The sequence below is a fragment of the Myxocyprinus asiaticus genome, chromosome 42 (genome assembly GCF_019703515.2).
Source record: "Myxocyprinus asiaticus isolate MX2 ecotype Aquarium Trade chromosome 42, UBuf_Myxa_2, whole genome shotgun sequence".
Classification (NCBI taxonomy): Eukaryota; Metazoa; Chordata; class Actinopteri; order Cypriniformes; family Catostomidae; genus Myxocyprinus; species Myxocyprinus asiaticus.
Window position 1 is genome coordinate 16,584,589 of NC_059385.1, and position 22,145 is coordinate 16,606,733.

At 39.6% G+C, this 22,145-nt stretch overlaps 1 protein-coding gene across 2 annotated transcripts in view; it reads left to right on the forward strand.

Moving 5' to 3' along the window:
* The first annotated feature begins 3,601 nt into the window (after positions 1 to 3,601).
* LOC127432490 (periostin-like) overlaps positions 3,602 to 22,145 on the forward strand; it is a 35,877-nt gene continuing 17,333 nt past the window's right edge. For both annotated transcript variants that reach the window (XM_051683616.1, XM_051683617.1), the window contains exons 1-4: positions 3,602 to 3,744; positions 4,573 to 4,671; positions 19,762 to 19,826; positions 20,646 to 20,803. In XM_051683616.1, the coding sequence (XP_051539576.1) occupies positions 3,626 to 3,744; positions 4,573 to 4,671; positions 19,762 to 19,826; positions 20,646 to 20,803 (441 nt within the window). In that variant the 5' untranslated portion in view covers positions 3,602 to 3,625. The remainder of the gene's footprint in view (positions 3,745 to 4,572; positions 4,672 to 19,761; positions 19,827 to 20,645; positions 20,804 to 22,145) is intronic.

Genomic DNA, 22,145 nt, shown 5'->3' on the forward strand with positions numbered 1-22,145 from the left:
TTTTATGGATCTGAGAGACTGAATGCATAATTTGACCATTGCAAAACTGAATGATTGTGAAGTGTTTAAAAAATTAAGAAATTAGTATAGAAAGTTTAGAGCCTCTAGGTCAGAAAATGTAACCTTCTGGGTGCAGATAATGTGTTTGTATACATTTATGGGATAAATGTGTAGGGTGAAACTCCACCAAGAAGGTTGCATTTATGTGAGTAACATGAACGTAAATTAAGAGAGTAAACACACACACACACACACACACACACACACACACACACACACACACACATGTTGGTGGGACTATCTTTATGAGGAATCTACATAGACATAATGATTTTTATACTGTACGAACTATAGATTCTATCCCCTAACCCTACCCCTAAACCTAACCCTCACAAAAACCTAACCCTTCTGCATTTTTATATTTTCAATAAAACATCATTTAGTATGCTTTTTAAGCTATTTGAATTAAGGGGACACTAGAAATGTCCTCATAAACCATATTTATAGCATAATATCCTTGTAATTACCAGTTTGTAACCTAAATAAATGTCCTCGTAAACCACCCAAAACCCGCCCACACACACACACAGTATATATATATTTAAGAGAGTATATTTATATAATGTTATATACTGTCTACGCAGATATACTGTATACATGATCGTTATACAGTATATAACCAGTATATTGTTTGGAGACTTGCAAAAAAAAAAAAAAAACATAATACATGTTAAGGAAGAAAATTTTCTTACAGCTCTTAAGTTATTGCAACAAAAATAACATAAAAAATACTGTATGTAAACAAAATATCCATAGAACTGTTGTGAACTTCAGAAACAAAAACAAAAAGTCTATGTATAGTAAAAAACATAAACCTTACAAGAAATTAAAATGAACACTATTAGATTATTTGCAAAACAAAACAGTGCTTTGTATTGTGGTTGTTTATGCAAAGAAATGGCCTTTATAATGACTTGTTTTAAAATGCATGTGTGCATGGTTTAAATCATTAAACAGTATATGTAAGACATTTGCAAAAGACCTCCTTTGGACGTGCAAAAGATAGAGCACCAAAAGCCCTTCCGTACTAATTTTTTTAATTTATTTTTTTATCAATGAAACAGATATTACTTGATTAAAAAAAGACTGTGGTGTGCATATTGCATTTTCTGTGCATAATAAACTATTTAGAAGCACAAGCAAATTTTGCATGACAATCAAACAGCACTGCAATGTGAGAGATAAAAAAAATGAAAAAAAAAATGCTGAAATTCAAATTAGATTTTACTGCATGTCCTATTGTAATATATTTGAGACTAATGTGACTCCTCGGATTGACCCATCATAAGCCATATCCTAACAGGCAACAGGTGATCTACTGTACTATTATTCATTTGAAGGATCTGAAATTATTTTAAATTGGCTCCTGGTAAGGCAGGGAGCACTAAACTGGGGGCGGATTTCTCCATCCAATTTGTTTCACTTTCTCTGTCCTTCAGCATGGCACAGAAGCTTATCTATCATTTATGTGAATTAGCACCCCAGAGAGTCCAGTCTGCAGCCCAGGGGCACTTGAATGAAGTTTAAAAGAGCAGCAGAGCTCATTTGCACTGCAGAAAGTGCCAATGTGTGAACACTGCTTTATGCATGCAAAATCCACAGCTGTGGAGGTGACCTTACATTACACCACCGAAGAGAGAAAGCAAATAGTTGAAAAGTTGATGGGAGACAGGACTTGTAAATGTTTATTTTCTTAGTAGCTGATAAATAAGCTATTGAATTGTTTGCCAGTGTGACTATTCCAGACTTGAAGGAAAATTGTATTGCATTTTTCTCATGAGAAAGAAACCCTAGTGATCTCAAACTTGTCTTCAGAAGAGATTTCGATAATAAAATTTCTTCCAAAACTGAAATATCTGAATTATTCTTTACTCTTACTGTATGTCAGCAACTGATTATATTTTTATTTCTCCTAATGGAGATCTCCATTATGTTTCTTGAGCTTTGAAAGAGCATCCTCTGATTTCAAATTAAGGACACATTCTCTGAGAACAAGTCTTAATATCTTAAAATAATTTTAGAACCTTAGTCTCAGTTTCCATTCACTTTCATTGTATGGAGAAAAAAAAGAAGCAATGAAAGTGAATGGTGAACAACATGAGGGTGATAAATTATACAGGATTTCGTTTCTGAGTCAACTAGTCCTGTAAATGTTTACACTGAGCAGTTATTTTTGTTAAGGAGGTGTACTGCTAACTTTCCACCACTAGAGGTAGAACTAAACACAGGGTTAAATTAGACATTAAAAAAAATCACTGAAGCGCTTAAACTGGTTTCCTGATAAAAGTTCAATTACCATCCCATTATCATTCCTTTCCTAAGTTCACTTTTCCCCCAACACACCTTTCCATGCCAGATAGAATGCGATAAATGCAGATGAGATTCTTGGGAGCTTTTAAACTTTTCCATTTGGCTTTGACTTGTCCAAAGGGCTGCCTGAGGCCTAATCCATGAGCTCCCTCTAAACCCTTTGATTCCAGATATGGACAGCAGCCCAGTGATTAAGAAACTGGCAGGAGACAGATCAGTTATAGTGCACTTGGACATTATAATTTTATCTGATTTGCTCCAGTAGTATTCTGCAGTGAACAGATAATGAACATCCTGTTTCTGAGGGCCAACCTCCAGAGCACCCGAAAAACTGATGTGGTGAGTGATTAAATTGGTTTAAATGCCTGATAAAGCTTTAATCGTCAAATAGAGTCACTTAAGATTAAGGTTTAATTGTAGTGAGTAAAGCATTGTTTGCATGTAAAAGGTGTAAAACTGTAATATAGTTTAAAAACTTTACAGAATATGTGCTTTGATGATTTTATGAAAGTTAAAATGCATGTAAAAACGTAATGCTTTTTCACCATCAAGCTGAACAGTTCTCATTGCAGAACGGTGCTGTTCCGTAATGATGTGGATGGGCTCGTTAGCACAGTTATGGTTTCTTTTTCTACTGTGCTGTGAAATCATGTTTAGAATGGACTGACTGAGCAAGCAACCAATCATTAAAGGTGTAGTTTACCCAAAAATGAAAATTCTGCCCTCAGGTTGTTCCCAACCCATTTTTTTCTCTCTTTTGTTAAACAGCAGAATGACACCCATATTCATCATTCACTTCCATTGTATGGAGAGAAAAAAAAAAGATCTGGCATGAGTAAATGGTGACTGAGGCTGTCAGTCTCCCTAACATGTCCTGTTGAGTTCCACCAAAGAAAGGTTGTGATATGGGTTAGGAACAACACGAGGGTGAGTAAATGATTGCAGAATTTTAATTTTTTGGTGAACTATCCCTTTAAATTTCCATTTAGAGATAGGATTTGCTGATTTCAGGGCCTTTGCTTCTCTTTTTGCTTTCTTTGTAAAAGAAGGTTTGGCATGCAGAGTTCTCATGCAGGGGGCGGTTCCATAGGAAACAGGTTGATTTTACTTTTAATCCTCCTCAGTGTATGTGTCAATGTGTGTGTTTGAGACAGAGATAGAGAGGGGAGGGGTGCTATAAAGGCTGCTTCCCCGTAGCTCGCTCCCATTCCCTCTGTTTTTTTGACTGGGTTTGATCTGCAGGGGATTCTCCAATATGATACTCGTGTTTACTGCCACCTTTACCTTCCTGGCACTGACCTCACTGGACCAGGTGGATTGTTCAGCATATGACAAGATAGTCTCCCACAGTCGCATCAGAGCCAAGAACGAAGGGTAAGGGCTGATTGTTTTAAAGATTCACCTTTGCTGAGAAAATTAGAAGACGCGTGGGAACCAGTGGCAGAAATATATAATGTATATATATTTTTTTATTTAGTGGCAATATTTGCCCCCTAGAATTGATTTTCAGTGGCATTTCTACCTTTATGAGAGCATTTTCCTAACTATATAAAAACACAGCATGTCACATCAAGTTTTCAATTAAATTAAATCATTTTTTGGCTGTTAGTTATAAAATGAAGCCAAAATGTTTTATGGTAAAATTTAAAATAAATAAATAACATTTTAGCCCAGACATTATAAATATACCAAAAATATTACACTTTTGGTAGCATTTTGCCCCAAGCCCTGGTAAATTTCTGCCCTTCATGGGAACAAAGTTGTTAGTCATGCAAAATGCAATTTTTGAGATAATGTAACATTTTTGTAAATTATTTTGTTTGCCAAAAATGTGCATATCTTGTGAAAAATGTCTTGAAAAATTTAAAACTCCTTAATCCTTGTGCATGTAATTCTGAAAGTTGAAGCTGATAAATGTAATATTTAAATTATACATAATCTGGTTTTGCTTAATTTATAAAATGAAAACAGAAGTGCATGTATTTTCAACATGATCTAAAATGGCAGATTATCTATACATAAATTGACTCAAAAACAATTTTTGTTCTGTGGTCAGTCAATTCTTTAAAGCAATTTGTAAAGACTATAATTATCTGCCTAACTGAACACCTCTGAGTTCTAAAAGTCTGTCATATATGCAGTTATCTACACTAAAACCATCGCCAGAGGGTTACTTCTTTCCTCCCTCTATCTGTTCTCCAGGCCCAATATGTGTGCTTTACAACAAGTCATGGGGACCAAAAAAAAGTACTTCAGCACATGCAGAAACTGGTACAAGAAATCCATCTGCGGCAAGAAGGCGTAAGTCAGCAGTGCTTTTCTCATCTCTGCTTTAGCTGGGTTCCTTACTGTCCTACTTACATGATCAGATCAGAGGTCAAATGTCACCATAAAGGCTCGTGTATACTTTGTTTTTCTGCATTCCAGATCGGATCGTGCCCAGTCGACCGTGTTGCCTTTAAAAGCATGCTCTTTTGACCGCGAGTGAACATGAATGCATTCAACTTATGCACACTACGACTGCTTTGTTATACTCTTTTAGTACAGTCAACGGCAGGCACATGCGTGACGATGCGCACATACAAATCTGGGCTCAGGCCCAGTTTTACAGGGGTGCTTGAGGGTGCTAAGCAACCTCAAACGAACCTTAGAGCACCCTCAATTGCAGACCAGGGCAAACTACTGCTTTTTTATTAGATCTTAAATTTATCTGGCTTTGGGAACTATTGCACATCCACAAGCTTTTAATATGCTCAGGGTTGCCAGATAATAGATGCAAAAGCCCAATCAGAGATTTGTACTAGAAAAAATTGGAAATATTTTGCCTTATGTCATTAATTTATGCTATCGTGCAACCATGCATGCAAGTGTGCACGCTTTCTCTCTCCTCTTCCAAAAAACAAAACAAAACGTAGCTCTCAATAGTGCAATATTATGCTAAAAAAAAAGTGTGATGCAGCCACTCTGTGTCCATTCGTGATGCTGCGTGTGCTGTTTAATGCCAAGCCTGCGAGCAAACATTTTCAGTGATGAACTTTAGTAAAATCCCAATAGATCTTCGCATCATTTGCACATGGAGGGACATGCAAGCAAAACCAAGCAAGAGAGGAAAATGTTTGTTCTTTGTGTTCTTTGTAAAATGCTGAAGTCCCTCACCTGTATGCGAATGTTAAACTGGCAGTAATCGTTTATCAGTGTCATGCAGGGGTGTAGATTTGCTAATCAAAACAAGCAAGTACAACCTCCCCCCCCAATATTTATACAATAATCAATGGAAACATGTAAATTCTTCACACTGTAACCCCCCCCCCCCAATGTTCAAGCCAATTCTATGCCCTTGGTGTCATGCAGCCTGTTTTATTCAGTTGTGTGTTGAATGGGATGACAAACAAACCATTGATGAGACCCATAAGCGTGTAAACAGGTTGATAACTTTGTCCACTTAGTGGCAAACATTAAAATAAGCTTTTAGAATCTATCATTTCTGAATATTTAATTTTACTATAAAACCAGACTCCTGATGTAGTGTGTTAAATTGAATACTAAATTACCACTGCATTGAAGTATGGTAAAATAAACAATTAATAATTATACTCCAGCTGTGTATTCACTATGGGACACCATCTAAGTGTCATGCGGTCTGAAGCCCTTATACAGTTAAGGCAATTTACTGGCTGATGGCGCTTAGGATTGGAAATCCCTACGTCCCTAGGGAGCTACGTCACAGGCTCCATAAAGGCGCTCGCTTTCATGCCATCGAGTCAGATTTTCTGTTCTTCAGTGCACGATTTTGTCTTAGCCCGTGTTTGTTTCTAGTGACTCACATCGAAGTGAGGATTATTAATTCTCCCTTTTGAATGGCAAACACATTGTTTATGCAGCGTAAATTTCAGAGCAATTTTAATTGGGTTTTTCCAAACATTGCAAGGGTCCGACGGGGACAGCAGCGTTCTTCGAGGCTCGCAGTTTCTCACCACGAGCTGTTATCCCCACTTATTTCAGTTCCACAGCCTCCAGATTTGGAGCTCTGTGAGCAGAGGCATTTGGGATTTCGGCTTTGTGTCTGAGAGGATTGGAGTGCGAACTGACATCGGATTCTCCCTTGTGTTTTTCGCCCTCCCCCTGAGCGAAAGCGTGAGTCTCTTCGGACATGCTCTGAGGCCTAGCTCGGCATCCATTTTCTGATGAACAAAGTGTGCAAAAGAGATACAATGCACGTCTTGAACTGTCGCCATTAAAAAATGCTGTATGAGAGAATTTGTCATTTGAAGGGAACAAACTGGCCCCTTTGTCCCTATGTGTCATTCTGGAAGTATGCACATGAATAAGGCAATGGATGAGTGGCCTCAGCATTTCTCTCTCTCCCCCCTCCCCGTTCGAAGCGAACTGCTCATGGTGGAGGGGATCATGCATGGACCGGTGAACCTGGCTGCAGAACGAGGGGGCTGGAATAAGAAAATATTCCCCAAAGGAGTGATGGCGAACCAACGCACGGAGTGCTTAGTCAGTGCCATTATTCTTTCGGGATACTATCAGGAGATGCAAGGTATTTTAACGTCATTTTCTTTCACCCGTTCGTGGACCATGTGGGCGTTCTGGTGAGACAAGAGATGTGCACTGCTATCTCTGCTCGATTTTTCAGTGGCGGCATGGATGTCGCTCTTTTCAGTCAGCTGTTGGATCTACACACGATGGCTTTGCAGTCCAACTAAGTGCATCGCGTTAAGGAATGCCTTTGAGTTAATATCGGCTCTATTTGGACTTTCCCTCATTCCCCTCATGCTGGGGAATGAGTTGGTCAGGGCGATGCTTTTGTTCACGAGGGTGTTTCGAGTTTTGAGTTTTGCTTCTACCTCCATGACCAAGGGTCTTGGGGCACACGTAATATAACTCAATGTACAATAAAAATAGGTCTACACATGAGCCTGATGGGCTTGCTGTGTAATGAAAGATGAGCCCTCATTCAGTGAATGAAATTGGACTGTATAAACATGTCCATTTCTCTCCTGTTTGCCCTTCGGTCAGTATGATGAGTCCACCGTTGTACACGTCTCGAACATCCGACAACCAAAGTATCGTTCAGTTTTCCCCCGCAGCTTGCTGGGGAGTGAACATTAAGAAACTGCTTCCCGAATTCAGACTCTGTCTCCATGGCCAAAGGTCTTGAGACATGCATAACTGAATTCGATGTTCATCAAGCACAAGTGTACACAAAACACACAGTGAACATAAGTACCACACGTTGTCCCCCCATAAAGAATGCTGGGGCCATTGTGACAAACCTGCTTGCTCTCAATTCTCTCCATATTCGCACATTCTTCCCCGTTCTATGCTAGTGAAGATGGTTTATCTGCCGTTCTCTGTTGTAAATACATTCAGAGTGACCACTTTTTATAACTGCATGATCGAATTCGGCCTTAGTCTCCATGACCAAAGGTTTCGAGACATGCATAACAGAATTCGATGTTCATCAAGCACAAGTGTACACAAAACACAGTGAACATAAGCACCACATGTTGTCCCCCTATAAAGAATGCTGGGGCTGTTGTGGTGAACCAGTTTTCTCAATAAACATTACCCCCAATGTTCATACACATTTCTCCATTCAAAATACTAGGGGAAAGGTTTATTCTGTCAGCTTCCCTACTGTAGCTACATTTCATGGTGCTCATCATTTATGCCTAAATACAATAAAGGTAAAACATGATAAAATTCCCTTCAACAAGCCACGGTATTGGAGGAGCGAAGGTTCCCTCTGCTATGCCGCTGGTTCTGGAACAGTCGCCAAAAGCAAACCAAGCATGCCATCTAGTGGTTACAGGTCGCACTGCAGGCAAGAGCCATGCATTAATTCCTCTGTCTGCCCATCTGTTAGCTTGGCAGCAGCTGAAGGGCATTTTGAGATGGGTACTTCGAATGATAAAGCATGGTTATGTCATTCAGTTCAGGCATCATGCGTCCCTTTCTGATTTGAGACATTTGAATTTCACTCTAATGAAATGTAAATTCAGAATGCTGACGCGGAAACAAATAATGTCACAAGTGCAGCCGGGGTCTGGTTTGTGATAATAGATTTGAAGGACGCTTCTCATTTTTTTTTTTCATATTCAGATTGCGCAGAAGCACAGCCGTTTTCTCAGATTCACTTTTGGGGGCAAAGCATACCAATTTTGCATTCTTCCTTTCGGACTTGCACTGGGACCACACATTTTCACAAAATTCTAGGATGCAACATTGACGTCCTTAAAGCTTCAAGGCATCCGCATTTTGAATTATCTCTATGATTGGTTGGTGTTAGCCCACGAGGAGACTTTGGCTGCCCAGCATCATGATGTCATTCCCAGCCATTTGAACAAACTAGGGCTGCATGTAAACCTAGATAAGAGTGTTTTGTTGCCAGGGCAACAGACTAGTTTCTAGGAGTGTAGCTGGACTCACGAGCAATGCAGGCATGCCTGTCTCCAGCTCACGTTTCTGTCATTATGCCAGTGTCTAGCGATGTTCAGAGTGGGACGCGTTCTCCCTGCAAGAACATTTCCCAGGCTTTTGGGGCTCATGATAGTGGCTTCTGCATGTGAGACCTTTTCAGCGCTGGATGAACTCCACAAAGTGCCTTCAACCACTGATGCATACATTCCCTTTCTTCAAAGTGACGCGTGTGTGCTACCAAACTCTATTACCATGGAAACGGACCTGCCTTCTGATGTCGGGGTTCCATTGGGACAGGTGCATCGCCGCAAGGAGATAACGACAGATGCCTTCTCTACAGGTTGGGGCGCTGTATACGAGGGTTGTCCAGCCTATGGGGTTTGGATGGGCCAGTGGCAATATTGGCACATAAATTGTCTGGAGATTTTCATGGTGCTGCTGGCATTAAAGTTTTTCCTCCTAGAGATTCAGGACAGCCATGTCCTCATCTGGTCGGACAACAGGACGGTGGTGTCCTACATCAATCGCCAGGGAGGCGTGCACTGTCATGCCATACTGAGTCTGGCACATCGCATTCTTCCGTGGGCACGGGTCAATGTGCTGTTTCTACGAGCCATACATTTTCCAGGCCGGTTGAATTTGGGGGGTGAATGTCCTGTCCAGACAGGACTTGCTGCCCGGAGAGTGGACATTACATCCTCAGATTATGGAACAAATCTGGAGAAGGTTTGGCAGAGCAGAAGTGGACCTGTTCGCTTCAAACGAGATGTTTCATTATCCCCTCTGGTTTTCCCTCTCGCCCCCAGCACCGCTGGGCATCAATGCGTTGGCGCATCAGTGGCCGACAGCGTGCCTTTACGCATTTCTAGATGCACAGGTGCACCGCAACCGCCTTATCCACCTGAGGGACCTCCATATACCCCTGGGTCGCCCTGCCATCGAGGTTAGTGAGAGCGGATGAGCTGGGAGGTCAGTTTCGGGCAGAAAAAGGTGTCCTCCACGACCTTGTCATCTCATCGTGCACCTCCGGGAAGGGGGGGGGGGCATGGCTGTGAGGGGCGCCCCGAACCCAGGAACCAATCATCTAGCCGCGAGGACTCAGGGGAGGGTGGGAGGTTCCACTCCAACCCGACACACGCGGCAGCCCGGGCAAGCATGGCGGTCATCTCGCCATCAGCCTCAGACTGGGCGGGCCAACCCGAAGGTGGCAGCCCAGTCGAGTCCACGGTGTCTGACATTGCCAGTACGCTCTACGATGCAGTGATCGAGCACTCATCTTGCTCCGGAGCTCCAAAAAGGGACACTAAGCTGGCCCTGGGGCGAGCTGGTCTCCTCTCGGAACTTGCGGGGGGCAAACGAGCATGCTGGGGAATGGGAGGTCCGCGGGGATTTACCCGGCAGAGCCGCGCCCATTGAAGCCCCCAAATCGTCTCCAGTGCCAGCTGGCCTCGTACCGGGAAGTAAAAGGTGAGGCGCGGGGGGCGGCTAGAGTGGCTTTCCCCCGGAAGAAGGAAAGCCATGACCGCAACATTGCCATGGTCATATTCCCGCAATGAGAACATGAACCATCCACGAACGCTGCCTCAGTGTGATCGCTGCCCAGACACGTGAGGCAGTGCCTGTGACTGTCGGATGCGGAGAGATAGCGGCCGCATCAAGGAATCATACAAAGACGGAAAGGCATCTTTATAAAGATGCGTCTTTAAAAAGATGTTTAACGTCAATGTGTGTGCTCTAATAGAGAAAATATACTCTTTAGCAGGAATATACACTCTTTTAATGCTGTCGAAGTGCCCAGGGATGAAATCTGCACTCGTCGTGCAGAAGGAGAGAAAGCCGCTGGAAATGCACCGTATATCCAACAGCATACACTTCTTAAGAGGTGAATGGAACAGCAGTAGTATTCAGCTCGCTGATAATACAACCGCTCGGCTTCAAAGAAAAAATCTGAATGAGTGGTTGCGAGCCAGCTCCTTTTATACCCATATGTCCGGGGGAGTGGCATGCAAATTCCACTCGCCAATTATCATTGGCCTTTTCTCAAAGATCTGAGGTGTTCGGGGCTCTCAAGAGCGACCCCTAGTGTCACTACATTGACACAACTTCGAGTGGGTGACAGAAGGGGAAAGGTTGCATATGCTTTGCCCAGTTTGGGTGCTGCAAGTTTATGTTAACCGTACTAGACAGTGGCATAAGTCAGAACAGTTGTTTGTGTGCTTTGGTGGCCACAACAAGGGTGTTTCAGTGTCCAAGCAAAGACTGTCTCATTGGTTTATTGATGCAATTTCAAGTGCTTACAAAGTGCACGGTTTACCTTCGGGTATGCAAGCCCATTCTATGAGGAGCAGGGCATCCTCATGGGTTTTGGCTACAGAGGTGCATCCTTGGAGGACATTTATATGGCAGGAGGGTGGTCCTCTCCACATACATTTGTTAGATTTTATAATCTGGACGAGGGTTTGACTCCAGCTTCCCAGATTTTCTCTGCTGGAACAGGTTTTTTCTACGTGGAACGTAACCCTGGTTCCCTGAGTGGGAATGAGACACTGCATAGCTGGCCATACTCACTAGCAGCTGCATAGGCTCGTGCCTTCCTGCAGAAAATTTGACTCGATGGCACAAAAGCGAGCGCCTTTATGGAGCCTGTGACATAGTTCCCTAGGGGCATTGCTTAAGTGCCATCAGTCAATAAACTGGCATGATTGTATAAGCAATTCAGACCACGTGTGACACTCAGACGATGTCCCATAACAAATACGCAGTGTCTCGTTGCCACTGATGGAACCAGGGTTGCGTTCCATGTAACCGAGATGTTTTACTAACACATGATAGAAAAGTAGCAGCAAAACTTCAAGCAATCGCAGAATGGTCCCATCAGTATACACTTCAGAAAATTGTGCATCATTCAATGAGTGCATGAGTGTACTACTACTTCTGGGCTTAAAAGATACAACTATGCAGAAGTTTTTATCTTCTCTCTTCCATGTTCTACTTAACGGCTGACATGGCCCCTGTACCAAAATAATTGCACACCCCTGCTCAATTGAATATGTAAGACTAATACTGTAAATTGGCAAGCAGATTTCCTTGAATCCCAGCAAACACACAAAAATCCCTGCAGTTTGTGAACACACAAAATGCTGCAACAAAATTTACATGTATGATTTTACAAATCAGTATGTCCTAATCTACAGGCACCACATTTTGCTGTCATTTTCAGCGACAGATCATGTGAAAAAAAAAAAAACCCCAAACAAATAAATGTTTTGTACATTAAAAAAAAAAAAAAAAAACGTTTCTTTACGTTGGTTTAGTAGGATTTAAACATGATTTAATCTATTAAAAAAATTTGTAATTACGATACATTTCCACTTTATACAGAGCACCCCCACTATTTTCAGATGCACCCTCTCATCAGCGATTTTGATCTGGAACTGGGCCTGTCTGGGCTGCATGTGGTCAGTTCACGCAGACTGTGCTGGTGATGAAATTTGCATCATGCATTCTGTGCGCGCAGTGATCAGCAATGCAGACAACCGAAGTATACTTTGGCCTTAAGATAGACATTGCCTATGGCTGTTCCACTGCTGGGAAGGACGAGAGAGTGTGGATCCAAATGTAGAACTATTTATTATGGTACTCAGAAGATGATGAAGAAACAGTGATGAAAATAAGACACTGAGCAAAAAGGGAAATCAAACACAACAGCAGTTTGCTGGCTTACATTTTATGTAACATTAACAAATTAACATGCTAACAAACAAACAAGAACCAACAAAGACTAAGGGAAACATGAGGGCTATATATATACACTTGGGTAATGACAAAACATAGAACACCTGAACACCAAAGATGGGGAACAGATGAGTGTGATGAGGGCAGTGCATCATGGGAAGTGTAGTGTAACTAAAAGTCCAAACATAAAGGGAAGGTGAAGGGATGATTGAGCTGCTGACAGTGGTTCTCAGGGTAACGATGGGTCAGGGTGATAGCTTGTTTGGTGCTGTAGAGAATGAAACAGATACATATGAACCTGATGGGTTGGTACTGTAGAAGACCCTTTTATAAAAATCAGATTTGTTTTTAAGACTCATTTAATGACATCAATGAGCTCATGTTTTGGCTGACAGGCATCAATCCTTTCGACATATATGATGGTGTTGGCATTTACGTCATTTACATTTACAAGAGATACAAAAAAAAAAAAAACCTTTTAAACAGCTCTTCAGCATGAAACCATTCTAATGGTGCCGTTTTCAGGATGCATCGCCCGGTGTCAAGTTTCAACATATAAGTATATATATAAGATATTAAAATGAATAAATGTCTATTTTTCCAGCCTGTTGTATTAATATTTATTTATCACCCCTTATTTCTTTTAGATACAGTTCCTATATATCGTTATTTACACAGGGCAAATATGCTATTTATTAAATCTACTTTTATTACGTATCGTATTTTAATGGGGATCTAATTTATTACAGCTGACAGTTACGTGAACAAACAAGGTTTGAACATAAACCATAACAAGATCAAATTGAAGCTGATGGCTTTTTAACACTTCTGTGTATAAATTTGAAGGCTGTTTATTGCATAAATACAGGTAAACGTTATATTATGTGACTACGCATTACTTTACGGAGAGCTTACGACCTACTAGTTAAGTCTTGCCTTAAGAACAGATGGTGCAACCAAATTAAGCACTGACTTAGTTACAAACTAACTAGCAGTTACTAAGCCCTTAGTGTGAACTTTACATCCCAACTTACGTGAGAACTTATGCACAGCTGGTGCAACCCTACCCTGGTGACTTATAATTTGCAGAGTGAAGCTTTCAGGCTTGAATTAAGCTTTCCATTGGCAGAGAACATCAGTTTGTAGAAGTAATAAAAAAATAAATAAAAAATAAATAAATAAAAAAAACTGGCCTCAAGAAATGCTAGTGTCTTGTTGCACACATTTTGTTCTTGATTTGATATACCTGAATCTTTCTCTATTTATACCATCATTGCTCAGTTTATGTTGATACATTTCCATTTATGCAACAGTCAGTTCTGGCTTTTTTATATATTTGCGGCTTTCCAAATAGCAGGGGCTTTGATTCATCCCAGTGACTCAAAGCTTTTGAATTCATTCACCATAAAGATTTGTTTACCAGTTCGTTCAGTTCTGCAGATTATCTTTATGTCAGTAGGTGGTGACAAATAAGCATCTTTTAAGTTTATGAGTGAGTAATTCAATCATTGTCTCTACCACTGAGTTGTTCATCACCAAATAAACAGAAGTGAACAAGAACGATTAATTACTTATAAGAATTTCAAGGCTGCAATATTCAGAACAACAGCAATCTGTGACTCGTGTGATAACTGGACCCAAGGTGATTTTCTAGTATCTAGTATTTCTTTATATACAGTATATATATATATATACTGTATATAAAGTCTGTTAAAAAAAAAAATTCCAGCAGGGGCTGTCAAATACTCCCTCACTAACCATATCTATGCAGTACTGTACAGTATATACTCACTAAGCACTTTATTAGGAACACTAATACTAATACTGGGTAAGAACAGCTCCGTCAGCTAAGAACAGAAAGCTGAAGCTGCAGTGGGCACAGACTCACCAAAACTGGACAGTTTAAGATTGAAAAAACATAGCCTTGTCTGATGAATCTCCATTACTGCTGAGGCACACAGATGATAGGGTCAGAATTTGTGCCAACAGCATGAATCCATGGACTCAACCTGCCTTGTGCCAACAGTCCAGGCTGTTGGTGGTGCAGTGGTGTGGGGAATATTTTCTTGGCACACTTTGCTTCAGCTTTCTGTTCTTAGCTGACGGAAGTGGAACCACATCGAGGTCTTCTACTGTTGTAGCCCATCCGCCTCAAGGTTCAACATGTTGTACATCCTGAGAAACTATTCTGCTCACTACAATTGTACAGAGGGGTTATCTGAGTTACCGGAGACCTTCTGTTAGCTCGAACCAGTCTTGCCATTCTCCGTTGACCTCTCTCATCATCAAGGCATTTCTGTCCGCAGAACTGCCGGTCACTGGATGTTTTTTGTTTTTGCCACAATTCTGAGTAAACTCTAGAGACGGTTACATGTGAAAATCCCAGGAGTTCAATCACCATCAATCATGCCATGATCTAAATCTCTGAGATCAAATTTGATCCCCATTTTGATGGTTGATGTGAACAATGAAGCTACTGACTCATATCTGCAGAATTTGTGCATTGCACTGATGCCACACAATTGGCTGATTAGATAATCGCATAAATAAGTAGTTGTATAGGTGTTCCTAATAAAGTGCTCAGTAAGTGTATATAGATATGGCTAGTGAGGGAGTATTTGACAGCCCCCTCCACACACTTACAAAGCCAGGCACATCCCTAACCAGCAGTTAGGGAGGACAATATTTATAAAATACAACTAAAATTAAATAGAACAGACTTCATATATGTACTAAAAAAATCACCTTGGGACCAGTTTAAAGTAACATGTAGTTTATATGGCTGAGAAAAGAGCAGACAGTTCTAAAAAAAATTCTAGCCTTATATATTTGCAGATGTATTTTATCACACGAGTCACAAAACGGAATGCTATTGTTCTGAATATTGCGGACTTGAAAATCGTTTAAGTAATGAATCGTTCTTGTTCACTTCCATTGTTTCGGTGATGAACGACTCACTGGGAGAGACAATGATTGAATTTTTTTTTTTTTTTCCACATTTTAGAATAATAGTAAAGTCATCAAAACTATGGAATAACATAAATGGAACTATGGGAATTATGTTGTGACTAAACAAAATCCAAAATAAATCAAAACTGTGTTATATTTTAGCATCTTCAAAGTAGTCACCCTTTGCCTAGAATTTGCAGACATGTACTCTTGACATTTTCTCAACCAGCTTCTTGAGGTATCACCCTGGGATGCTTTTTAAACAGTATTGAAGGAGTTCCCATCTATGTTGGGCACTTATTGGCTGCTTTTCTTTATTATTTGGTCCAAGTCATCAATTTCAAAGACTTTTTTTTTTTTAATTACATTTTAGTTTTATAATGAAATAAATTAATATGGTGGCACAATTATATTTTGTCTATAAAACTAATTTAAGCATATGCCTTCAGATCAAAATATGTTTAAGATCATGAGAAACATTTCAGTCAAGTGTTTCAAAACTTTTGACCAGTAGTGTATTTATATACTGTATATATAGTTCTTCAGTGGAATTTCATAATTCTTTTTGTGTGTGGACCATCAATTCTTTTTACAGCTCAGTTTTCACCCGCTTTCTCTCCTGTGGTTGGCTCTTTCTGCTGGATCTGTTTCAGCATCCATGGCTATTGCCTCTTTGCTGATCACTGCTGAAAACATGTGAGAACACTTTTAAATTTGTCTACCGGGAGGTCGACTCAACAGAATAAAAAACAAACTATATCACCCCTGCTGTGATATGCACTGCCTGGCTTTTCCCTCAGTTCCCTCTGACTACATTCTGGGCAGGAGAAGGTCCAGAGCTGCCCAGCTTGTTGTCTCTCTGCTGGCCGCACAGCAAAAGTCAGCCCTTGTGCCTGCTGGCCTCTCTCAGTGGTCCTGTTGGCTTACTTCCTTCACTGACACTGGGAACATTGTTCAATGTCAAGGGATGAACTATGTGCAGCTGCAATGTCTGTGTGTAAACCCTATCATGATGAGAGATAGAGCGAGAGAATGTTTGCTGCCATACTACTATCTGACAAACAGCAGCTGACAGAGCTGCATGGCAACTAAAGCCAGTGAGAAAAGACATTATGTTTGGGTGAATTACATGGGCAACATCTGCAGACAGCTGTTAGAAAGCATCTTTTCAAAAAATTCTTTAAATCAAGGAATTAAGGCCAGTGGTCACGGCTCCAAGTAACATCCATTATTTCAGAGTGTATTTACCCTTAAGAGACTTTAATTATTAATCAGATTTAACTGGGTATAAATAAATAAACATACAAGGAAGGGGGGGGGGACACATCCCCCGCACTCTTTAAAAAAGGTGATTCGGCCCCCCACACTTTTTCAAGCTAAACACATACCGAGTCCAAATGGTGGATTTGTTTTCAGTATTCTTTGTGTTTTGTTATTTTGGGCTGAATAAGCAATCATCCAGCCAATCACAGGTGAGTTTCATGAGCCGAAAAACATTTATGTAATAGGCCATCAGTCAGACAGTCTAATCAATGCGTCTCCATTCATTTCTACAAAATTGCTTTCAACAATGCTCATTTATCCATGTTTTTTATCGCCATTGATGTTGATCTAAATTAATAATGTAGAGATGAGAAACACACAAACGAGATTTATTTATCGGCACATCACACTTGATTGGCAGCATTATGTGAAATGCACTGCAGAAAAAAAAAACAATGGACAATCCTTCTTTTAAGCACACATTGTAAGTGGAGTTTATATCAGCGCCTGTGTCTTCATTAAGTTATGTTACTTACATCATGTTTGTGCGGTAATAGATTACTAGATCTGTGTTAAATATGTGAAGCTATTTCTAATATCAGTGCCTGTTTTTTTATCTCTATGTTGGTGTGCAGGTGACAAACTGTAGGAAAAAAGATAGATCTGCTGTGTTCTTAGAACACATGCATTTTACTGGTCAGTAGACATGTAGACATGATTTTTGATACATAAAAACATACAGACATTATTGAAACTCATAATAATATAAGACTATTATTGTTGTCTTTTGATAAAAGTCATGCTCAGCAGCTCACAAACTTTTGGTGAAATTATAGATTTGCTTTGTTCTTATAATGCATAAAACTTCTACTAATGTCTCTTTGTAGGTCTGTTGAGATACAAATTTTAAAGGATTAAAATTTTCTTTTTATTGTTGATTCAGTGACTAACTCATTTCACACAAGACATCACTAGGTAGCATCACCAGAAATGGTCACTGAATCATTAAATGGATCTGAATGAATTTTGGTGAATGTAATCAAAACAAGCCACTTGGATAAATTTGAATCCTACAATGCACAAGCACAGAGTAAAAAATAAAATTGTGCACATGCACAATTGGCATTATTGTAATTGATTAAATAATTTATTCAATGACCAGCTTGTGCGCAGTCTTTTATTGTCATGTGTGAAACAGAAGCAAGTGCTCCACAAGATGCCCTTTGTTTTTGCAGCTAATTTAGCTAAATTTTGCACTTAATTTACAATACTTGAATCTTTAAAATACTTCAAATACTACAAGTATATAATACGTACAGTGTATATCATACTTGTATATTAATATACAGAATACTGAAATATATATGCTGCACTGTAAGTGTTGGCTTTGTACGAGCCACCTACTGTCAGCTGTGTCCCCCCCACATTTAAAATGACTGTTGCGCCCCTGTACCCTGATATTGACAGAGTTACTGGCTGAGTTTGGAATGACATACTACCCATTCTACTCTTACTGCTTCAGCCGTATGTCTATGGCAGAAATAGTAAGAGTAGTATGGTAGTATGTCATTCCGAACTTGGCCACTGACAAGTAGCATCCCCCATCAGACATCTTTGCATCAGTTCAAATGTGTTTACTCTTGTGGTATTACTGATAGCACGTTGTGCGAGCAGCCTTCGAGAATCGGGTTCTGGTCCCATGGAAACCAGGAAGAAATGTTATGGCATACTGTTTATAAAATATGCATTCCTGTTTACTATATTACATGATTTATAACTAAACACGAACTCGCTTTTGGCACCACTCTGTGGACATTTCACCTCAACAACACTTAAAGCCTTGGCCACTGGTTCGAATCTCAGTGGTTCGAATTTCATTGCGCACAGACCAATTTCAGCAGCGGAACTTTTGACCTACTGTTGCTGAATTCACAGAGTGATCAGCCTCTTCTTAGCTATAGAAGAGCAACCTCCGAACAATAACATCTTCCTCTGGAAACTCATATCAACCAGTAGGCTTATGATCTGCTGGAACGCTTCACATACTTCCCATAGCATGCCAAATACACGCAGTTACCACAAAGTTTCTGTTGAAGTTAAACATCAATCATTAGGCTGTCAAAAGTGTCCACGGGCAGGTGAACTAATGCATTGACAGTATACTATTGTCTGTTTGAGGGCTGGTTCAGATTTAGGTCATTGCCCTCTTATGTTGACTCAAATTTGTGTGGACTTGCTTTTGACGCAATACGCTGGAACTTGGGACCATATTAGAGAAACTTCCTAACTCTAGAATCTTATCTGTTTCATAAGCACCATGGTGATTTCAGAAACCAAACTTGAAATTGTCAGATCTTAACTTACGTTTTCTGTAATACAGGCCCTGATGTTTTATAGACACAAAAAGCAGAATTTTGAAAGAATTGTGAAGAGAGCCTAAATTATAAAAAGCCAATGCTCTTGCTGTGATATATTGATTACATTGTTGCCTTGGAATGTGTGCAGAGAGGTACTATCTTTCCTGATTTTATCATCTTCGAAAATAATATATGTGTTTCTTATTTGTAGCCATGCATATTGTGCCCAACAGTTTTGTGTCTACTGGACAAAATGCACAATTTGATTTTGATTAGCAAAAATGGAAGAAAATAAATAAGTTAAATCCCCCCTCCCCCCAAAAAAATTCCAGATAGAAGTCCAGATGGTTGAACAAATGTTTTGATTTGGAAAAGACAAATCTGTATACATTTACAAGATAATCAGGCACACTGAGATAATTTAGTATGGCATCAACATGACTCTCAAAGGAATTTGATCAGAGCTTTCTGGACCGAATATGAACCAAATGTAAATGCAATATTTGTTTTTAAACAAGGGAATTAATTTTGGAAATATCATTTATTTAAAAGGGTATAACAGAGGGAATTATCATCTCAATCCAGCATTTTCATTTAATTTATGCAGTGATCATGATAATGTTTAGTACTTTGACTCTGTTTTGTTTATTGTTTGCAGGGTGGTTTTATATGAATGCTGCCCAGGTTATATGAAGCTAGACGGGAAGCGTGGGTGCCCTGCAGGTTTGCATTCACTAATTCCAGCATTTTATTTTTACATGTTCTGAAGAAAATTAGTGCTGTGATTTTTTACATTTTTAAATGATTTTAGGGAGTTCTGGGTGGTTGTTCCAAAAATCCTAAGTCAGATCATTCCTAAACAAGCCGTCACAATGTGAGTTATCATTAGGGTATCATTGATAACTCAAACAGTGTGAAATGAGTTACTCACCAAAGTTTAATACTATTGAAAAAGGGTAAAGACCCTAATCCTAAGTATGAGCAATAGTAATAGATTTGCTTGCATTCGAAAGCACCACTTCTTAAAGATGAGTATATTTTGGCCCCCAAATCTAAACACCAAACCTTGGTAGCTTTGAGCAATATAATTAATTCCACAATCTGATGTAAACTGCCTAGTTATTAGTTATTGACATTTATTAGATTTAAAAACCTTATAACGCCACTTGAATTTGCAGAAATAATAATAATAATAAACCTCTTCTCCCTATTTATGTGTTATAAAGTATATGCATTTATATGGTTATTAAATAGGTATACTCCAGCAGTTATTGTACATTTAAGTTGAATTTTCATGCTTAGAATAAATGTCAGGTAATTAATTAGGAGCTCAGTGGAGGAGAACTTCAGCTTTTGTTCTCTAAACAAAACTCAGACCCTGCTGGCTTTGCATATACATGTGGTTAATGAACCTCAGCAACTCTTGATTTGAGGATGACATCATGTGAAGAGGGCCTGAAAAGAGGGCTGTTTTTATTTGTATAATGTTAAAAACTGTAATTGAGAGTAAATGTGTGTTTTATTTTTTGTACATTTAACCAGTGGCACCTATTGACAGTGTTTATGGCACTCTTGGTCTGGTGAACGCCAAGATCACCCAAGAGTATTCTGAGAAGTCCAAACTAAAGGAAGAAATCGAAGGAGCTGGCTCTTACACAATGTTTGCACCAAGCGATGATGCCTGGGAACTGTTAGATCCAGTGAGTCATACACTAAGCCATGTTAACTTCATTTGAGCTGCAGTATTTACATGTTAGGTTTACATGAGTGATCAAAGATGTGAGTATCAAGCCTTCCTACTGAAGTTAACCCCAAAATGAAAATTCTCTCATCATTTACTCACCCTTATGCCATCCCAGATGTGTATGACTTTGTTTCATCTGCTGGACTCAAATTAAAAGTTTTAGAAAAATCTCTCAGCTTTTTTGGTTCATACAAGTAAATGGGTGCCAACATTTTTGAAGTTCCAAAAATCACACAAATCAGCATAAAACTAATCCATAAGACTCCAATGGTTAAATCAATGTCTTCAGAAGCAATATGATAGGTGTGGGTGAGAAACAGATCACTTTTACATTCTTCTTCTTGTGTTTTTGATGATTCACATTCTTCATGCATACCGCCCTCTACTGGGCAGGGAGAAGAATTTCAAGCAAAAAAAGGACTTAAAGGTGCAGTATGTAAGATTCAGAAACCCTTGTTATTAATGACACCTGTGGCCGTTAAGTGAACTGCAGCCTGTAGCTCGTGATCGCGCACACTCCATAGGGAACAAAACAAAGACTGAACGTGATTCACCAGCTTCATGGTGACAGATGAGGTAGCATAATTAAAATTACACAGTTACGATTGTTTTACTACAAACTTTGAGACTGTATATTATATTTGACTCTCCAGTGCTGGAACAGGGCTAAAACAAAGTGTGGATATAGGTCTGACTATGCAAGACTGTAGTTTGAAGTAATCACTCTTTGCATGATACATTGACTGCATTTATACGATAGTCTATGTCAGCATTAGCTAGCTAACCAGCTTTATCAATAGCTGTTAGCTAAATTTGGTGGATGATGACAGTAGCTGTTTATAAAATAGACTGTACATTATAAATATGTTGACACAATTCAGTATTGATGTGATTCCATCATAACGGTCATTTTTATATATCGATGCGTTATTGTTTTATAATAATAGAATGTATATATTTTCTGTATAGCCAAGTTACGTTACACTAATGAATGGAGCTTTTTGCATTATCTTGAACATTGTCTAGCATTCATTTCATGTGTTATTATAGTTTACCTTGCTGAATAATTACAGATTAACATTGATTATGACTGTGCAGGCAAGATCAAGTTAACTAAAATTACACAGATCAATCCTTATGGCACTATATTTCACATGCTTTGCAGTTATGTAAGCTTACCTGTGCAATAAGAAGAACACCAATTCAGGGTCGGTTTTGATCCCCAAAACCGAACGAATGTCCCTCCAGGAATCAAATGCCCTGCCAATGTTCACTCTAGTTTTCGCTCAACCACGATC